The sequence below is a fragment of the Salmo salar genome, chromosome 04, assembly GCF_965601325.2.
Source record: "Salmo salar chromosome 04, fSalSal1, whole genome shotgun sequence".
Taxonomy (NCBI): domain Eukaryota; kingdom Metazoa; phylum Chordata; class Actinopteri; order Salmoniformes; family Salmonidae; genus Salmo; species Salmo salar.
This window is the reverse complement of record NC_138294.1, coordinates 38,033,574-38,053,374: the sequence shown is the minus strand read 5'-3', so window position 1 is coordinate 38,053,374 and position 19,801 is coordinate 38,033,574. Positions and strand designations below refer to the sequence as shown.

At 41.9% G+C, this 19,801-nt stretch overlaps 1 protein-coding gene across 2 annotated transcripts; it reads right to left on the bottom strand.

Annotated features, from left to right (window-relative positions):
* Nucleotides 1-693: 693 nt before the first annotated feature.
* On the bottom strand, nt 694-14,663 carry tpst1l (tyrosylprotein sulfotransferase 1, like). 2 transcript variants are annotated; one of them, XM_014195766.3, is made up of 7 exons: nt 14,276-14,413; nt 12,263-12,288; nt 4,070-4,754; nt 3,752-3,910; nt 3,344-3,597; nt 1,723-1,924; nt 694-1,296 (listed from the first exon to the last, which is right to left on the bottom strand). In XM_014195766.3, the coding sequence occupies exons 3-7, from the start codon at nt 4,481-4,483 to the stop codon at nt 1,264-1,266; spliced, it is 1,062 nt and encodes a 353-aa protein (XP_014051241.1). In that variant the 5' UTR covers nt 4,484-4,754; nt 12,263-12,288; nt 14,276-14,413; the 3' UTR covers nt 694-1,263. The 2 variants fall into 2 exon arrangements, with proteins under 2 accessions (XP_014051241.1, XP_014051239.1); XM_014195764.3 differs by lacking the exon at nt 12,263-12,288 and having other exon boundaries at nt 14,276-14,663.
* Nucleotides 14,664-19,801: the final 5,138 nt, after the last annotated feature.

Genomic DNA, 19,801 nt, shown 5'->3' with positions numbered 1-19,801 from the left:
AAACGAGGCCAAGCTGTCACACTCCCCAACCAAGTCACAACACACCCTGACCCAGCTGGTACAGAACTGGAGAGCCTGCTCTGCTTCCTGGACCTAGAAAGCCTTGAGAGGAGCCTTTTCATGACCATCTCTCCCCTGGACATAGAGCCCCAGCCACCTGTTTGTGAGCCCCTGGAATCCCCATCATACTAACCTGACGCTCCGCTGGAAAGGTCCCCCTCTGACAGAGGGGGTCCAAACAGAACTTTCAATTTTTTTTGAAAGAATAAGTAAAAAACTGACAGGGCTCAATTTTGAGTAGAAGAGTGTAAGTAGAGTAGGTGAGAATTTGACAGATTTTGAATTGTGTAAATTCAATTGTTTTATGCTTGCTTTCCCTGGCTAGATTTTACTGTGTTGCGTTACTTGCGTACATTAATCGTAGTGCCCTGTATTGAGTTTGAGGTGATAAGATTCTGCTTCTTAAAAAAAAAAAAAAAAAAATGATACACATTTACAACATACAGTGCTTTACCGGCAGTACGGGAAAAAAAAGAATCACCATAAAACACTTAAAGATTAACCTTAGGCTGATTTTGGTGGGTACTGTAAGTCCTTAGCAAAGAAACCTGAAAAAAATGCTTACAAATACTTGCTATATAGTGATTTGCCTTATTTATTTTCACTAAACAAGCTACAAACTCTAATACTGAATGAATGCTCCAACAAAATAATTTATTAAGAAAATAAACATGACATCTTAAAAAATATAAATGTATGCCTACTTACACACACACATATATACTCTCGCAGATCTTTCCGAAAACATGTTCACAGATTTTGGATGAGTGACAGGAAGTTAATAAGAAACATATAGAAATGGTACCAGGTTCAACAATTGTGGTACAAATTCACATTACACTGCCACACTATTGGTACATGGAGGGCTCTGTGGAGGGAGAGGAGGCAGAGTTTCAGACAGGGGACTTTCCTGAGAATGAGTCAAGGGAAGAGGCACCGGAGTTCCCACACAGTGGCATCCACTATCCCACAGAATTGTGGAGCAATAAGCTGATCCATATTTGATGCCCTCATTCCACTCAAATAACACAACATAGGCTAACAATCAGTGGCCTATGCAAAAACACAGATGCAGTTTAGAATCCTCTTTAGTGGGGTTGATGGTGGGCTGAGAGCCAATGGGAAAGGAGCACGGAATGTGGAACTGGAGAGGGTTCTATAATGTCCAAAGTGCCTTGTGTTTACCTCATCCTCCTTTTCCACCTAACTGGGATGTGGGGTTTCTGTTCTCTGAAGCTGAGGAGAGGAAAATCATCATCAGTTTTTAAGGATGAGCACATGCAGATATGAAAATATGTGCATGACACAGGTGGCTCCTTAATAGGGGAGGACGGGCTCATCGTAATGGCTGGAACGGAATTAATGGATTGGCATCAAACAAAGACATGGTTTCCATGTGTTTGATACCATTCCACTTACTCCATTCCAGCCATTATGAGCAGTCCTTCCCTCACCAGTCTCATGTGGTGCAGGAGTATATTACTTATTTATGATCACTGAGCATTGGGGTTCTGCATTTCCAGCATCACGAGGATATGCATGTTGCCCTTCCTATCAGACTTTCCATCTGTATGCGTCTCCCTTTCTCCTTTACAATGATACTGTTCATAAGAATAGAAATATGAAAGGATGTAAATTCTGATATGGGGAGTCAGGTCTCACCAGTGTGTAGTTGTTGGGGGGTATGATGGGGTCTGGCCGGGCGTAGTCTGGGGGGTTTGCCAGAGGGTCGTAGCCGAGGCGGGCGAGCATGGGGGCGATGTCATCCATCTCACGCAGCACATCAGAGGGGATGTGACCCACCCACTTAGACAGGGCGTCTGTGTTTACAGGGTTCACGACCTGGTCTGTGGACCGCTCCACTCTACAGGGGGAGATCAGACAGATATAAAATTAGTGTCTGTGTGAGACTTGATTCTCCACCTGACTTCTCCAACCTACAAGGGTCTAGACTAATTCCAATGCGTGTGTGCGCACGCATCCATTTCTGTCCTAGCTTTGAGAGGTGTATATGGTTGTGACAAGATGTAATGATTGCATAAGACAGAAGTATTATATAAAGCAGCTCACTGACTACCACAGCTGGCTTCACATTATGTCTCATCATCTCTCTTCTAAACCTTCCATTAAACCCTCATACAGCTCCAGACCTGGCTTCAAATGCTATTTGAACTCATTTAAAATACTTTATCTGGGATTGTTTGAGCAGAATAGTCAAAAAGAAAACCCTGTCCATCTGGCACGCCAGGAAAACAAGACACTAAAAGTATTTGAACATGTCAAATAGTATTTTAACCCAGGTCTGTACAGCACCGCACAGCTGGAAAAACCAGCCTGACTGTGACTGATCCCTGTACGCTTCATAGTAGTAATAGATATGGCTGACCTGGTGAACAATGAGCATTGTCAGTGTCCACTTATTCTATCACACGGAAATGGAGGATAACTACCTATTGTTCAGGCATCTCTTTATTATACCTTTATTATATAGGTAAGGGAATATTTACAATAGTAAATTTGATTTTAGATGGTTCCAAGATGGCGCTAACATGTATCGCCTAGCCTATTTTTCTGAGCATACCACGTCATTTATTGCAAAGTGTGATTTCCCAGTAAAGTTATTTTTAAATCTGGCAATGCGGTTGCATTCATGAGATGTTCATCTATAATTCTTTGAATGACAATATTACATTTTAACAATGTTTTCGAATAGTAATTTTGTAAATTGTAGCACTGATTCACCGGAAGCATTTCAGGGAAAATATTTTCTGAACGTCACGCGCCGATGTAAAATGCTGTTTTTATATATAAATATGAACTTTATCGAACAAAAAATGCATGTATTGTGTAACATGATGTTCTAGGAGTGTCATCTGATGAAGATCATCAAAGGTTAGTGCTGCATTTAGCTGTGTTTTGGGTATTTGTGATGCATGCTAGTTGCTTTGAAAATGGCAGTGTGATTTTTTTTGGCAGGGTACTCTCCTGACATAATCTAATGTTTTGCTTTTGCTGTAAAGCCTTTTTGAAATCGGACAATGTGGTTCGATTCAGGAGAGGTGCATCTATAAAATGGTGTAAAATAGTCATGTTTGAGAAATTGAAGTTATAGCATTTGAGGTATTTGTATTTCGCGCGACGCGATTCCACTGGCTGTTGACTAGGGTGGGACGCAAGCGTCCCACGTTCCCAGACAGGTTAAAAGGGAAAGGAAATAATGATTCTTAGGAGGGTGCTTGTCATGCATGTACATAAAGACAAACTCGCTCTCTCTTTCGCTCACTTGGACAGCGACACTCCACCGGCCTTGCCAATGAGGTCTTCGTGGTGTAGCACGGCCGGGTCCCATGGCAACCCCAGGAAGCTCAGCAGCTTCCTCATCTCTTCCTCTGGGTGCAGTACCAGCTGCTCGTAGCGCACAGGCAGACAGCTGCCCTCAGGCGCCCTCTGGCACTGGGAGTACATGCCCTCCACCGCACGGCTCCACTTAGTTAGACAGTCCTTGTAACTAGTCAGGTCAAAACCAGAGATGGTCACCTGCAAGAAGAGAGAAGGGAGGGAGAAGGAGTCTGTGTTAAAGAGAGAAAAATATAGGGAAGAGAGTGAAGTGTCTGGAGAGCAAGGAAGAATGGAAGATCAGACCACAGCATGCAGAGGGAACCCCCCTCCCCCACCCCACAGCAGTTGCTACCTTGCGTGAGATCATGGAGTGGACGGTAGCCCTTCCATCCCGTAGCATGAGAACAAACTTGGCCTGGGGGAAAATACGGGCCAGGTAGGACAGAGACTTCAGAGCAAATGGATCCTTGTTACAGAGCCTGGCTGCTGGCTCCCCATGACCAATTATTACCTGGTGGAAGAAAATCAATCAAGCAATGAATCCAGCTGCAAAGCTATAGAAAATGGTGCAGTTACAATTGAATTACACTGCAGCATTCCAGCCTAGGCAACCCTTCATATGTTTCAGGATTACCTGATGTAAAGTGAGAAGACAAACACCATGGCTAACCTCCAGTAAGAACGCCCGCACTGCTGAGTCCAACACCTGGTCAGTGACCCCGGCCTCGTCCAGTCTGACCCGCTCTCTGGCCGAGCGACTCCAGGTGGCACGCATGGCAAGGAGACGCGGGATCACCCGTGTCTCCTCCCCGCAACGCACTGCATTGTGGGCATCCAGCATGGCCCGCATCAGCGTGGTGCCGCTCCGAGGGAACCCACCAATGAAAATGAGGGGTGTGTCCTCACCATAGTAAATGGGAGATGCTTGGCTCTGATTGGTGGAGCCCAGGTGGGCATCTGCCCAGGTATGGCGGTGGGCGTGGTCAGGGGGAGGGCAGTCGATGCCACTCAGGCCCAGGTAGAGGAGAGAGGCGGAGCAGAGGAGAGCACAGCCCAATAACATGCTCACCTTCTGTCCCCTCATGGTCAGTTAGACTGGAGGTTTATGGGCTGTGGACTGGAGTAAAGAGTAGGAGCTTGGGGTATGATTTGGTATAAAATCTGTGGGTTGAGACCTAGAGGGTTGAGAGAGGGGTAAGGGAGAGTGACTGAGGCCTTTGGGTAGAAAATAACGTAGTGAGGAACGTAGAGACCGGTCGTCGCTGGCGGTCTAGGACCCCCCCAGGTGGCTCTAAGAGGGGTCCTTTCCAGCTGGGTGCCAGCCCTGTACATATCCTTGATCCACCATACTGGACCTGCAAAACACACACGTCAACAATACCCTGAGGAAAGGCTTATTTTTGTTTTTAATTTATAATATTTCTTCTGGTGACAACATACAAAACCCAATGTTATTACATAATTATTACGCATTACATTTTGGAACAATTTCAGAACAATTGTAGCTTCCTGCATGTGTCCTGTCATTGAACTCCCCAACGAATGACTGAACTAGCTGCCCAAAAGACACAGAAGAGTGTCCGGTTGGATTTCTGCAACATTCATATTCCACATCCTGCATTTGGAGAGCCACTAACTACACGGTAACGCTGCCTTCTCGTAAATGTCATCAACTCAATGCTCTCCCTTTCTTCTCACCTCACTCAGTTTCTTTCTTTCCTCCATCTCTCATTGTCACACTCAGGTAAAGCCACTAACTGCTACTGTTCCATGTTTTCCTACAGTGACAGCTTGCTCAGCCACACTACAATGCAAAGCAATTTGTTTAAGATCTATGAGTCACTACTAAACTGAATCAAAAGCCTGCCGAATGCCAATCCTCACATGCTGCAACAATCAGTTATATTTACTCTGCTAGCTAGTTTAAGGCTACAAAGAGTTTACATAGTGTTAACGCCAAGTTTTGCACCCAAAACATTTACACAGACTTTGTAGCCTAATTTATACATTTTTGTTCATTCCCTTCTGAAAGGCCTAGGTACAAATGCTTTGTACAGTACATTCGGTCTCTGTATTAGCCAAGCACTTCAAAGTAACTGCCCAGTGTTAAGATTTCTATGAAATATAATTAATTCCACATTTCTTAAATTACAGTGCATCTGGAAAGTATTCAGACCCCTTTCCGTTACAGCCTTATTCTAAAATGGATTCAATACATTTTCCCCCCTAGTCAATCTTCCCACAACACCCCATAATGACAAAACAAAAAAACAGGTTTAGACATTTTGGCAAATGAATAAAAAAATACAAATATCACATTTACATAAGTATTCAGACCCTTTACTTAGTACTTTGTTGAAGTACCGTTGGCAGCGGTTACAGCCCTGATTCTTGTTGAATATGACGTTACAAGCTTGACACACCTGTATTTGGGGAGTTTCTCCCATCCTTCTCTGTTGATATCCCTCTAGAGGTGTGGGGGCAGTGCTTTGGCAAAGTGGGTGTGGTTATATCCTGCCTGGATGGCCCTGTCCGGGGGTAACGTCGGACGGGGCCACGGTGTTCCCGACCCCCCCCCGTTTCAGCTTCCAGTATCTATTCTGCAATAGTCTATGTGCCGGGGGGCTAGGGTCAGTCTGTCCTATCTGGTGTCCTGTGTGAACTTAAGTATGCTCTTTCTCCCACTCTACCTCAATGCTCAGCTATGAAAAGCCAATTGACATTTACTCCTGAGGTGCTGAACTGTTGCACCCTCTACAACCACTGATTATTATTTGACCCTGTTGCTCCTTATCTATCAATGTTTGATCATCTCGAAGTACTTGTATAATCTCCCCCCGACACAGCCTGAAGAGGACTGGCCACCCCTCAAGAGTGTGGTTCCTCTCCAGGTTTCTTCCTAGTGCAGGATTCAGGGTAAACTTTGAACATTGAGATATTAGAGAATGATAGATCAGACGCATTGTGTATAAGGAGTGAAAGAGACTGAGTTTTATGTCAGGAGGTAATGGGTCTCCGTAGAAAGACAGAAGGCTTTGGAATGTGTTAGGTGGACGGGAGGAGATCACAGGATTGCTATAGGGGAAGCGGATGGACATCTGTGGATTTGGCAAAGGAGGGGTTGAGGTCAGATCCCTGAAGGGAGTAATAAGGGTTTACATCCCATTACCCTCTTCCTGTTGAACCATAAGATGTAAGGATTGGAGAGAAGGAGGGGTGTCTAAAGTGGAGACAGACAGACATGAGAACATGTCTTTGTCTGAATACAGCCGTGTCAACCCTTTGGGAAGAATTAAACTTGGTTAAGCTTTTCTAGTGTCCGTGAGCTTTTTACTCTGACAAATTAGAACCTAACACTTTTTTATTTTATTTTAAATACACCTTTTTACTCCCAAATTTCGTGATTAATCTGTTCTCATCGCTGCAACTCCCCAAAGGGCTCGGGAGAGGCGAAGGTCGAGTCATGAGTCCTCCGAATTAAGCCGCCTAGCCGCGCTTCTTTATACGCTCCCGCTTAATCCGGAAGCCAGCTGCAGCAATGTGTCAGAAAACACCAGTCTCAACATCAACAGTGAAGAGGCGACTCCGGGATGCTGGCCTTCTAGGCAGAGTTGCAAAGAAAAAGCCATATCTCAGACTGGCCGATTAAAAAAAAAAAAAAAAATAGAAGTAGATGGGCAAAAGAACAGACACTGGACAGAAGAACTCTACCTAGAAGGCCAGCATCCCAGGGTTGCCTCTTCACTGTTGATGTTGAGACTGGTCTTTTGTGTGTACTATTTAATGAAGTTGCCAGTTGAGGACTGGCATCTGTTTTTCAAACTACACACTAATGTACTTGTCCTCTTGCTGAGTTGTGCACCGGGGCCTCGCACTCTTTCCATTCTGGATAGAGTAAGTTTGCTCTGTTCTGTCAAGGGTGTAGTACACTGCATTGTAACGAGAGCTTCAGTTTCTTGGCAATTTCTTGCATGGAATAACCTTAATTTCTCAAAACAAGAATAGACTGATGAGTTTCAGAAGAAATTTCTTTGTTTCTGGACATTTTCAGCCTGTAATCGAACCCACAAATGCTGATGCTCCAGATACTCAACTAGTCTAAAGAAGGCCAGTTTTATTGCTTCTTTAAAATCAGCACAACAGTTTTCTGCTGTGCTAACAATTGCAAAATGGTTTTCTAATGATCAATTAACCTTTTAAAATGATAAACTTAGATTAGCTAACACAACGTGCCATTGGAACACAGGAGTGATGGTTACTGATAATGGGCACACCTATGAAGATATTCTATACGTTTTTTTTATTTTTTATCTGCCATTTCCAGCTCCAATAGTCATTTACAACATTAACAATGTCTACACTGCATTTCTGATCAATTTGATGTTATTTTAATGGAAAAAGTGCTTTTCTTTCAAAAACAAGGACATTTCGAAAGTGACCCCAAACTTTTGAAAGGCAGTGTAACACCGCTCACGTCGCAGACATACAAAGGGTTAATATGTCCACAGTGAGTCAATAACAGTGGTTTCAATGTTTTTAAATGGTTTCTGAAGGACAGGGAAAGAAAAGTGAAAGGAAATACTTAATGGTGTTCAATGACTTGTGTCCTGACTTTGAGGCCTGATCAACCTCAATAGAAATGATCGAGACAGGTGGGATTTCATTATAATATGAAGGAGAGAGTCTGTAGTCTATTTTACTGTTACCTTATGGGATACCATTATCTCCTCAGAGTTATCAATCTAAGTTGATTGATTATTCTAATTAGTTTATTTTTGATTTAACCCCTGTGCGGCCTCGACATCCAGCGAAAAATCATATCGCCATTAGCATAACAAAATGTAATAATTTTTTCAAATTATATCGTTTTATAGATACACCTCTCCTGAATCAAACCACGTTGTCCGATTTCAAAAAGGCTTTACAGCAAAAGCAAAACATTAGATTATGTTAGAGGAGTATATCGTAAAAGTAGCCACATAGCCATTTTCCGACCAACCACATGCATCACAAATAACCAAAAAACAGCTAAATGCAGCACTAACCTTTGACAATCTTCATCAGATGACACACCTAGGACATCATGTTACACAATACATGCATTCTTTTGTTCGATAAAGTTCATATTTATATATAAAAACAGCATTTTACATCGGTGCGTAACGTTGACTAACTATTTTCCCTCAAATGCATCCGATGAAACAGAGCTACAATTTACTAAATTACTATTCGAAAACATTTTTAAAATGTAATATTGTCATTCTAAGATTTATAGATGAATATCTCTTGAAAGCACCTGTAATGCCAGATTTAAAAATAACTTTACTGGGTAATCACACTTTGCGATAAAAGGGGATGCGATACTCAGAACAATAGGCTAGCAATAGCAATAGGCTAGCCATCTTGGAACAATCGCATATCACATCTAGTCTTGTATACTATTGTCAATAATCCCTTACCTTTGGTTGTCTTCATCAGAAAGCACTTCCAGGAATCCCAGGTCCACAACAAATGTATTTTCGTTCGAAAAAAACACTCCTTTATGTTCCAAGAGCTTGTTCTTGTTTGCGCGTCTGAAGGCTGCTCCAAAACTTCCGTCGGCCACGGGACAGCCATTTCGAGAAAATGCATTTTTTTCCCCCCCATTTAGGTTCGTTCAAACATGTCAAACGTTGTATAACATAAATCTTCAGGGTGTTTTTCAACAAGAGAGCCAATAAGATTCGAGGGGGATGCCGGCGTCATAATGGTGATGGCCCTCTCCGTGTGACTACGTTCCACAGCGTCTCATTCATTCAGTTTTAACAGTAGAAGGCTCAAACCAATTTGTGAAGACTGGGGACATCTAGTGGAAGCAATAGGAAGTGCTCAATGAACCATAGCGCACGGTGTGATTAATAGGCAACGTGATGAAGTTGAGTTCGCAATTCAGAATTCCACTTCCTGTTTCCATCTGTCTCGGGGTTTTGACTGCCATATGAGTTCTGTTATACTCACAGACACCATTCAAACAGTTTTAGAAACTTTAGGGTGTTTTCTATCCACAAGTATTAATTATATGCATATCCTAGCTTCTGAGTTTGAGTAGGAGGCCGTTTAAAATGGGCACGAATTTCTTTCAAAAAAATCACTTTAGCGCCCCCTATCCTAGGGGAACGCCAAGAGGTTAACATGCAGCCTTTTTTTTTATCATGATGTGAATCATGTGTTCAAAGGGGAAATTCCCTGGCCCTTTGGTAAATACACAAATGTATTTTGTTCAGTCTGCATTTAGAAGGAAAAATATGTTAATAAGGGTTGACAGTTACTCCAAATGGATTGGGATACGTGTATTGCTGATTTCATTTTTGTTTCGATACAAAACTTCACCAGATTGGGTCTGCTGGATTGTTGGGATTCACCCTTGGGTTAGGGTACTAACTCCCTGATCTGGTAACTCTTTGGAGAGGTCACCAGTAAAATAAGGGAGTATGAATACATTTTGAAAATGGTTTCAACAATAACAGTATGTTGTTATACTCTGACATTTGTCTTAGAGATACTGGTATTAAGAAAATTGAGAATGTAATCATTTATCATACGGTGAATGGATGGTCCAGAAGTGTCTTAAACTGATTGTTTTGCTCTGTTCGCTCTCAAGTTATGGCAAATGTGACATCAGATGGTGTCTTAATGCATGGAACAGAATTTGACCACGAAGAGTGTGTGAACCTAAAAACCCTCCCTAACCGGCTGAAGAAAGAGCGACAAAGGCTTTCAATTATGACAGTGACTTAACACTCCTATTTGTGACCTGAGTCCGAGCCATCAACCTGGGGACGGGCGGCAGGAGTGCACCATGAGTCCTGAGACCGCGCATTGAGTGAGCATGGAGAGAGATCTCATTCAAACGTCTCTCATGCTCCTGTTGTACTGGTGGGAGAAATGGGCCAGACAGAATGGTGGCGGCGGCTCAGTTTAGAGACTCGGATATTTGGAAAAAACAGAACAATTTCTTTGGATATTGAAATCGGAACATTATCAAGGGCCATCAAATGTGACAGGCAAGAGTTACATATGTGCCGTTGGGAAGATTAACTGTAACGCTATCTGAAGAAGAACCAATGAAGACACGCTGGAAGGATAAGTTTTTCAACCACTCCACAAATTTCTTGATAACAAACTATAGTTTTGGCAAGTCGGTTAGGACATCTTTGTGCATGACAAGTCATTTTTCCAACAATTGTTTACAGACAGATTACTTCACTTATAATTCACTGTATCACTATTGCAGTGGGTTCGAAGTTTACATACACTAAGTTGACTATGCCTTTAAATTCTATGGGCTACGTGGGACGCTGTTTCTACGAACGTAAATATAACTTTTTTACTTTGTCGTGAGATTTTTGGCGCGCTTCCTACATTTGGAGTAGCTTACTGAACGCGCAAACAACAAGGAGGTATTTGGACATAAATGGAGTTTATCGAACTAAACAACATTTATTGTGGACCTGGGATTCCGTGAGAGTGCATGCTGATGAAGATCAAAGGTACGTGAATATTTATAATGCTATTTATGATTTTAGATGACTCCAAAATGGCGGGTATCTGCATTGCTGGTTTGGTTTTCTGAGCGCTGTACTCAGATTATTGCAAAGTGTGCTTTCCCCGTGAAGTTTTTTTTAAATCTGTCACAGCAGTTGCATTAAGGAGATGTTTATCTATAATTCTTTGAATAACAGATTAATATTTTATCAACGTTTATGATGAGTATTTTTGTATATTGTTGTGCTCATTCACCAGGAGTTTGAGGCAAAATATTTTCTGAACATCACGCGCCAATGTAAAATGGGGTTTTTGGATATAAATATGAACTTTATCGAACAAAACATACATGTATTGCGTAACATTGAGTCCTAGGAGTGTCATCTGATGAAGATCGTCAAAGGTTAGTGCTTAATTTTAGCTGTATTTCTGGTTTTTGTGACACCTCTCCTGCTTGGAAAATGGCTGTGTGGTTTTTCTTGTTGACGCTCTGTCCTAACATAATCTAACTTTATGCTTTCGCCGTAAAGCCTTTTTGAAATCGGACAATGTGGTTGGATTAAGGACAAGTGTATCTTTAAAATGGTGTAAAACAGTTGTATGTTTGAGAAAATTGAATTATGAGATTTTGTTGTTTTGAATTTGCCGCCCTGATATTTCACTGGCTGTTGATAGTGTGTACCGCGGGTGGGATGCTAGCGTCCCACGTAGCCCATAGAAGTTAACCTCTTACATCTAGACGTTCCGCTAGCGGAACACCTGCGCCAATATCCAATGATGGGCGTGGCGCGAAATACAAATTCCTCTAAAATCCGAAAACTTCAATTTTTCAAACATATGACTATTTCACAGCATTTTAAAGACAAGACTCTCCTTTATCTAACCACACTGTCCGATTTCAAAAAGGCTTTACAGTGTAAGCAAAACATTAGATTATGTCAGCAGAGTACCCAGCCAGAAATAATCAGACACCCATTTTTCAAGCTAGCATATAATGTCACAAAAACCCAGAAGACAGCTAAATGCAGCACTAACCTTTGATGATCTTCATCAGATGACACACCTAGGACATTATGTTATACAATACATGCATGTTTTGTTCAATCAAGTTCATATTTATATCAAAAAACTGCTTTTTACATTAGCATGTGACGTTCAGAACTAGCATACCCACCGCAAACTTCCGGTGTAAAAGGTGAAATAAAAATAAATAAATAAAATTAAAATGAGGGGTAGGGTGAAGTTAGCTGCTTTTAGAAACAAGTATTTACACACTAGCGTTGATAGGAATTAGCTTGCAAAAGAAACAATCGTCAGACAAAATTACATTTCAACTTACTCTGCCGATTGTCCGTAGGGTTGGTCCTTATGCAGGGGGGGTGGGGTGAGAAAAAAAAAAAAAAACTGAATAGAACGTAAAACAGACTTAGCAAATCTGGGTCTGTTTAGACCCACTTCCTCTCTGCTTACCTCATGTCAAAAATAAAAGTCCTGCACATGCAAAAAGCAAGAACTTGTGGGGAACTTTTATTTTGACATGAGGTAAGCAGAAGAACTTTGCCTAAACATCAGACTGTTACAATGGTTACACCATGAATATCAGTCTGAAAGAAGTCACAAAAAAAAAGATGCAATTGCATTTACTTTAAGGAATTGGGATACCTAGTCAGTTGCACAACTAAGTAAGCGTTTCACTGTCAAGTCTACACCAGTAGTATTCTGCACATGTGAGCAGTAACATTTTATTGGAATGTTTTCAACCGAAATTTGTCTTCCACATTTCACCCAACCCCTCTGAATCAGAGAGATTGTTGTTGGGGGTTAACTGACTTCCTCAAGGGCAGAACGGCAGATTTTTCCATTTGCCGGCTCGCGATTCAAACCAGCAACCTTTTGATTACTGGCCCAACGCTCTTAAAACCGCTAGGCCACCTGCTGCCCCATGTACTGGTTGTATATTTTGTTGGTCCTTTTGGCATTTACGTCATTTAGCAGACGCTCTTATCCAGAGCGACTTACAAATTGGTGCATTCACCTTATGATATCCAGTGGAACAACCACTTTACAATAGTACATCTATATCTTTTTGGGGGGGGAGGGTGGGGGTTAGAAGGATTACTTTATCCTATCCCAGGTATTCCTTAAAGAGGTGGGGTTTCAGGTGTCTCCGGAAGGTGGTGATTGACTCCGCTGTCCTGGCGTCGTGAGGGAGCTTGTTCCACCATTGGGGTGCCAGAGCAGCGAACAGTTTTGACTGGGCTGAGCGGGAACTGTGCTTCCGCAGAGGTAGGGAGGCGAGCAGGCCAGAGGTGGATGAACGCAGTGCCCTTCTTTGGGTGTAGGGACTGATCAGAGCAGTAGGAGGTGGAGAAAGGGTATCCACGGGAAGGCGTTTACCCTACTTTTTGTGGTGCTGGTAGGTTCTGTCCCTTGTATTTTCAATCTGTTGAGGTTATTGCTTGTGATGCACAATATGTAAACAATAGTCGAATTTAGTCCACCAAAGCCCTCAGCTGGAAGGGGTTTGCTGGTCTGTTAGGCACTGCCATATTGTGCAAGTGTTTGTCACGTGTGAATTGCATTAGTATTGAAATTAAAAACTGGAAACACAAACAATATATATTTACACAAACTAGCATACTGAATGTCTGATGGGGATATTTGTCTCACATTCCTGCCTCCAAAAGGACCAACCACATGGACAACCAGTGATGCATCATTTTATTCAACATTCTGGTTTGTAGAGGTCATGAGAGGAATCTTCCCTGATCTTAAAGCTAATTTCTGCCCGACATATAATTATTTGCAATTCAATGGTGGGTCTTCAGGCTAAGAGAAACTGAACTGACCTTGCTGATGAATTACAACAAACCAATGTTGGGAAATTATGTTTAAATATACTTTCCATTAGATGATACATTCCAAGCCTACATTCAATCGACAGAGTACATTTAAATTGTATTTAACATTTTTTGACAAGCTAATTTCCAAACATCAGCTAGGGCTATGTAAGCTAGCTAGGCCAGCGGTCCACACTGAAAAAATAAAAAAACAGCACCTCCGGCGAACAGGGGTGTAGTCATTCGTTCAAACAGCTACATTCCGTTTTTTAATTAAAATGGGAGACAATTTTGCAACTAAAACGAGTGACAAATTCAGGTAGGACCCTCCCCGTTTCGTTCAGTTTGCTTCCCTTTAAGAAACGTTTTGCAACAGAATCGGCCTAATTAATACACCCCTGGTTAATCAACAATATTGCTACCTCCAGTGAATTTTGAAAACCCAGGAAGCGCAATTGGTAGTAGTTGTGTATACACAAAACTTCACGGAATCGAATGTGAATATCACTCACCTTAACTGCCGAGAATCAGTCTCTGAAAAAGAAAGGTCCGTTGTACTGTGCAACTGCAAATAGAGGAAACTGTCAACTTCTCAACACAAGCCGCTCAAACAAGATAAATTCGTTTAAATTACACAATGTAACTATGGTGTTGTCTTGTCACCAGTCTGAAGTTCAGCCGTCTCTACTGTCGTAAAACACAACCTAAGTAGAGTAATTCAGCATTCTTAAAATAAACGCCTGAACGGTGTTTATTTCTTTCTGGTCCTGACGAGAGAAAAAAACTATCGGTGAGGTTCTCTTTTGCACTGTTCAACCAATCGAGTAAACGTGGAGGAGGAGTTAAGATGAGTTTGCCCTTGTTAATGGATGTTAACGTCCAAAAGTAACATCACATGCTCTCTTTCCATTCCTCCTAAAGACCGGATGCAATCGTTTGACTCCACTGACGGTGTACGGGACAGTTGCCATAAAGGCAGTCCCACAGCTAGAATAATGAGACAGATATTTCACCGGATGTATAAGTGTGAAGCATCCGGTTTGCCGCTTCCACTCACCCCCAAATATGGTGATGAGAGGAAGCCCAGTGAACGGCAGTGGGAGAAGAGATGGATTTTGTCCGACATTATGCAATACTTTTCACCAATTAAACTTTTGGTCTCAATACAGTTTTCCGTTCCCAAAACTACAACCTGTTCCGAATAGAGTGGACTAAGTTTTGTAGATTTTATCCTTTGCCAAAGTAAAAAAAATATATGTTTTGTTTTAACGGAGTGCAACGGGGAATTGAGTTATTGCACACGTACTTCAGCGTAGGCGCTCCCTAACGGAAATATGCAAATATCTGCTAGAACGCACCAATAGGATCTCGTTAACTCGTGCGTGGCTCTAACCCCCTTCCTTGCTTGTTCTGCTCACTATGGCTAATTTGTTCCCATTGGAAACGACAGGCTGTGGTCTATCTTGAGTTAGTTGTTAATTCCCTTTGATACATAGACACTTTCACAGTAAGATATGAAGATTGGCTGAAACTGCTTCTCCATAGAAATCCCGATCACACTTGTCGGCGTGGTCATATCGCAGCGACGTTGGCTATTCTCATGCGTAGAAACACATAATCAGGTCTAGAAGGTAGTCTAGCTCCGAACTGCGCATGGGCAGGCTGTCAAATCAAAGGCACTCCTTCGATATAAAGTTGTTTATTACAAAAATAAAAACGTACTTAAATGTAACAACTTGGTTTATAGTAAACACAGTAGAGAACAACGCTGAGTACACCGCTAATTTGATCAGCTAGCAGTTGCTACCTCACCACTCATACACCGGAGAAAAACCGCCACCTGATTTCTCATGAGGAGAAATTGAGGAATCTGCACATTCGGTTGATTCAGAAAATCCAGTCAATAGTACAACACCACATTTTTTTTATATATATTTTTTAAATTCTCCAGGTCAACAATCGATGCTGTCTCTGCAAAGATAAACGAAAGAGCCAATGGTCTGGAGAAAATTATACACGAAAAATCGTTGACCTCTAGACCTCTCTGAATCACGCATAAAATAGTATCTAAAAGCTTAAACTTGCAAACACTGCTTCTTCTGATAAATGCACTGCACAGGAGAAGACCATCGCTGACATGCAAGAGCACTTATCTAAGGCAGAGCGATACCGGAGAAGGACGGGGCTACGGCTTTACCCGGGGACCACGGTGAGAATGTGAAGCGCATAGTAGGTGGCACCGGACTTCTCCGATGGATATATGGCTGTGGATGTCGCTCATCGTATTGGGATGAAGCAAGACGCCATCGATCATCAACCAGTTTGCTTTTCGCACAGCGAGAGATGCAGTTTGGGAGAAAGCAAAAGAAAGAAAGCAAAGGAAGGGCACCTTTCTGAAAGATAAAGAATTTAGATTCAGTGAGGACCTGGCTACAGCAGCAAGAAAGGCAAAGTTGTGGCCTCTCATCCAACAGGCACAAAATCAAAGAAAGGGTGCATACTACATGGGAATCAGAGCCTTCTTCGCAGATGGAAAATAAATACTACCGGGGTGATTTGTTCCGCCGGTAGGTTTACAAGGTAGCCCCTTCCCCACAGCAAACTGAGCGTTCTAGTTTTGAATTGTGGTGTTTTGGTTTACAAGTTCAGACTTTGTTAATACATATATGAAGCAAATTTTTATAGAGGGTGGAGTTGAATTTGCATAGGATGTTTCTTTCTATTCTGTATATATGGACTTGAAGTTTATGTCAATCAATGCCAGGGGGATATGAAACCTGTTGAAGAGAGAAGCAATTTTTAGATTTTCTTTTGTAAGGACTGCAACACAGATGTTTTATTCGTTCAAGAAACACATTCATGCAAAGATATAATTGTTGGAAAACTCAGTGGGGCAGTGACATTTTTTTGGCCCACGGGACTAAATCATTCAACTGGGGTTGCAATTTTAAATGGACATTTTTCTTTACTCAAATGGACACCAATGGACATTGGCCAGTAGCGGTCATCAACCACATGGAGAGATTATTTGTGTTGTGTAATGTATATGGATACTGTTCTAGTCCTCCAAATGACTTACTTCTAGAGGAAATTCAGGAAATTATTAAGTCTTCTGAGAAAATATCCATCCAGTCAGATTATAGTTGGTGGGAATTTTAATATAGTTTATTATAAAGAGACTGATAGATTGCCCCATAGGCCTAACATTGGTGTGAACAAATTGGTGAATTTCTGCCAAAGCCTGGACTTAATTGACATATGGAGAGTTAAAAACCTGGAGAGAAACCATACACATGGAGTAATAGAGATTGTTCACTACAATCAAGAATTGACTTGTGGGTGATGAACTCAAGACTGCAGGTTAACACTGTAGAGGTAAAAAACAAAACTGTCTGCAGTCCTGATGGATTATAAAGTCATATGGCTGACTAAGAATGTGCAGTAATGATAAGAAATACTCTGGTGGTTATTGGAAATTAAATAACTCATTGTTATTGCATGATGATTTAAAAAAATGTGATTAAGAATATAATTTCTGTTTACTGGAATTTAGCTACATCTAATGCAGAATATGGGAAATATTGGGACCTGCTGAAATGTAAAATCCGCTCAGCCTGTACTACTTATGGAAAACGGCTTGCTTTAAGAAAGGAGATGTGAGGTAGCTGAACTCTATTAGACAATTGCGGATATCACTAGGGATGCACATTTTGGGAATATTCAGAGGTGGGAATCAACAAGGAATATATGGGAATATATGGGAATTAACAGAAATATATGCAAATTAATATTAATACCATTTAAATGTAGATGTTTTTTGCATTGGATATATTTACCATATCATATGGAGACAAACATAAACCTTTTACCTTACCATAAGTAGACATAATTGCAAATGATTAAATCCTTCCAATATAAAAAAGAACTATCTAGTTACTAATTGAATTTTAATTAAATGAGTTAACTTCACATGGGATGATTTCACTGAACAACAAAAGAAAGGGAATATTGAATGATCCTCAATGATCCTTCGTATCTCCCAAAAATGTTTTTGACATACATCTGTAAAATGATAGTCTAGAAACTAAAACTTTGTTTGTCTTCCTCTCAGACTTCCATGTCTTCTCCCTGGACCTCCTCAATGTCCACCTCTTGAACATCAGACTCTGAGGCCTCATCTTCACTATCACTTTCCAACCTTGTTGAGGATGGCTCGTTGTCAGGCTCAAAAAGCCTAAAATTTGTCCGGATGGCCACCAATATTTCTAACCCTTGTATTGGTCAGCCTGTTGCGTGCTTTGGTGTGTGTGTTCCCAAACAAGGACCAGTTGCGCTCTGAGGTGGCTGATGTTGGTGGGATTTGGAGGATGATGGAGGCAACAGGGGAAAGAGCCTCAGATCCACAAAGTCCCTTCCACCAGGTGGCTGATGAGATATGTTGGCACGACTGCCATATTGCATCTCCATCCCAAAGCCCTTGCTTGGAAGTATACTTTGCCAGACTGCCAAGAACCTTGCCCTCATCCAGGCCAAGGTGGCGAGACACAGTAGTGATGACACCATAGGCCTTGTTGATCTCTGCACCAGACAGGATGCTCTTGCCAGCGTACTTGGTGTCCAACATGTACGCTGTGTCGTGTATGGGCTTCAGGTAGAAGTCTTCACGCTTTTTGATGCATTTCAGAACCGCAGTTTCCTCTGCTTGGAGCAACAGTGAAGTAGGCAGGCCAGTGTGGATTTCTTCTCTTACATCTGCAAGCAGAGTCTGAACATCAGACAGGATGGCATTGTCTCCCTCAAATCTGTGCAATGGCTACTGCTATAGGTTTCAGGAGTTTCAGGCTGCTTACCACTCTCTCCCAAAATACATCATCCACGGGGATCCTCTTGATGGGGCTGTCCATGTCGGCAGACTGTGATATGGCCATTTCTTGGAGAGACTCTTTCCCCTCCAGGAGACTGTCAAACATGATGACAACACCACCCCAACAGGTGTTGCTGGGCAGCTTCAATGTGGTGCTCTTATTCTTCTCACTTTGCTTGGTGAGGTAGATTGCTGCTATAACTTGATGACCCTTTACATACCTAACCATTTCCTTGCTCTCTTGTAGAGTGTATCCATTGTTTTCAGTGCCATGATATCCTTGAGGAGCAGATTAAATGCATGAGCAGCACAGCCAATGGGTGTGATGTGAGGGTAGGACTCCTCCACTTTAGACCAAGCAGCCTTCATGTTTGCAGCATTGTCTGTCACCAATGCCAATACCTTCTGTGGTCCAAGGTCATTGATGACTGCCTTCAGCTCATCTGCAATGTAGTGGCCGGTGTGTCTGTTGTCCCTTGTGTCTGTGCTCTTGTAGAATACTGGTTGCGGGGTGGAGATTATGTAGTTAATTATTCCTTGGCGACAAACATTCGACCACCCATCAGAGATGATTGCAATACAGTGTGCTTTCTCTATGATTTGCTTGACCTTCACTTGAACTCTGCATCCAGTAAATTAGTAGATAAAGCATATCTAGTTGGAGGGGTGTATGCTGGGCGAAGAACATTCAGAAATCTCTTCCAATACACATTGCCTGTGAGCATCAGAGGTGAACCAGTTGCATACACAGCTCGAGCAAGACTTTCATCAGCATTTATCTGACTATGTTCCTCCATTGAGTGAAAAAAACTTCTGATTCCAGGAGGACCATGAGCTGTTGCTATCGATGAGGTGTCTGATTCATAATTTTCACCTTAAATAGAAGTAGATGGACTTTTGTCAGAGGTTGCTTGTTGTGAGCACAAAGGGAACTTTATGCACTTGCCCAGATGATTCTGCATCTTTGTTGCATTCTTCACATATGATTTGGCACAGTATTTGCAAATGTACACAGCTTTTCCATCTACATTAGCTGCAGTGAAATGTCTCCACACATCAGATAGTGCCCGTGGCATTTTCCTGTAAAGATTAGAAAAAAAAGAGTAAAAATAAATAAATACAATTCCATGTACAGATAAATAGTTAAGCAGTTAGATTAAACAACTCCTTTGTA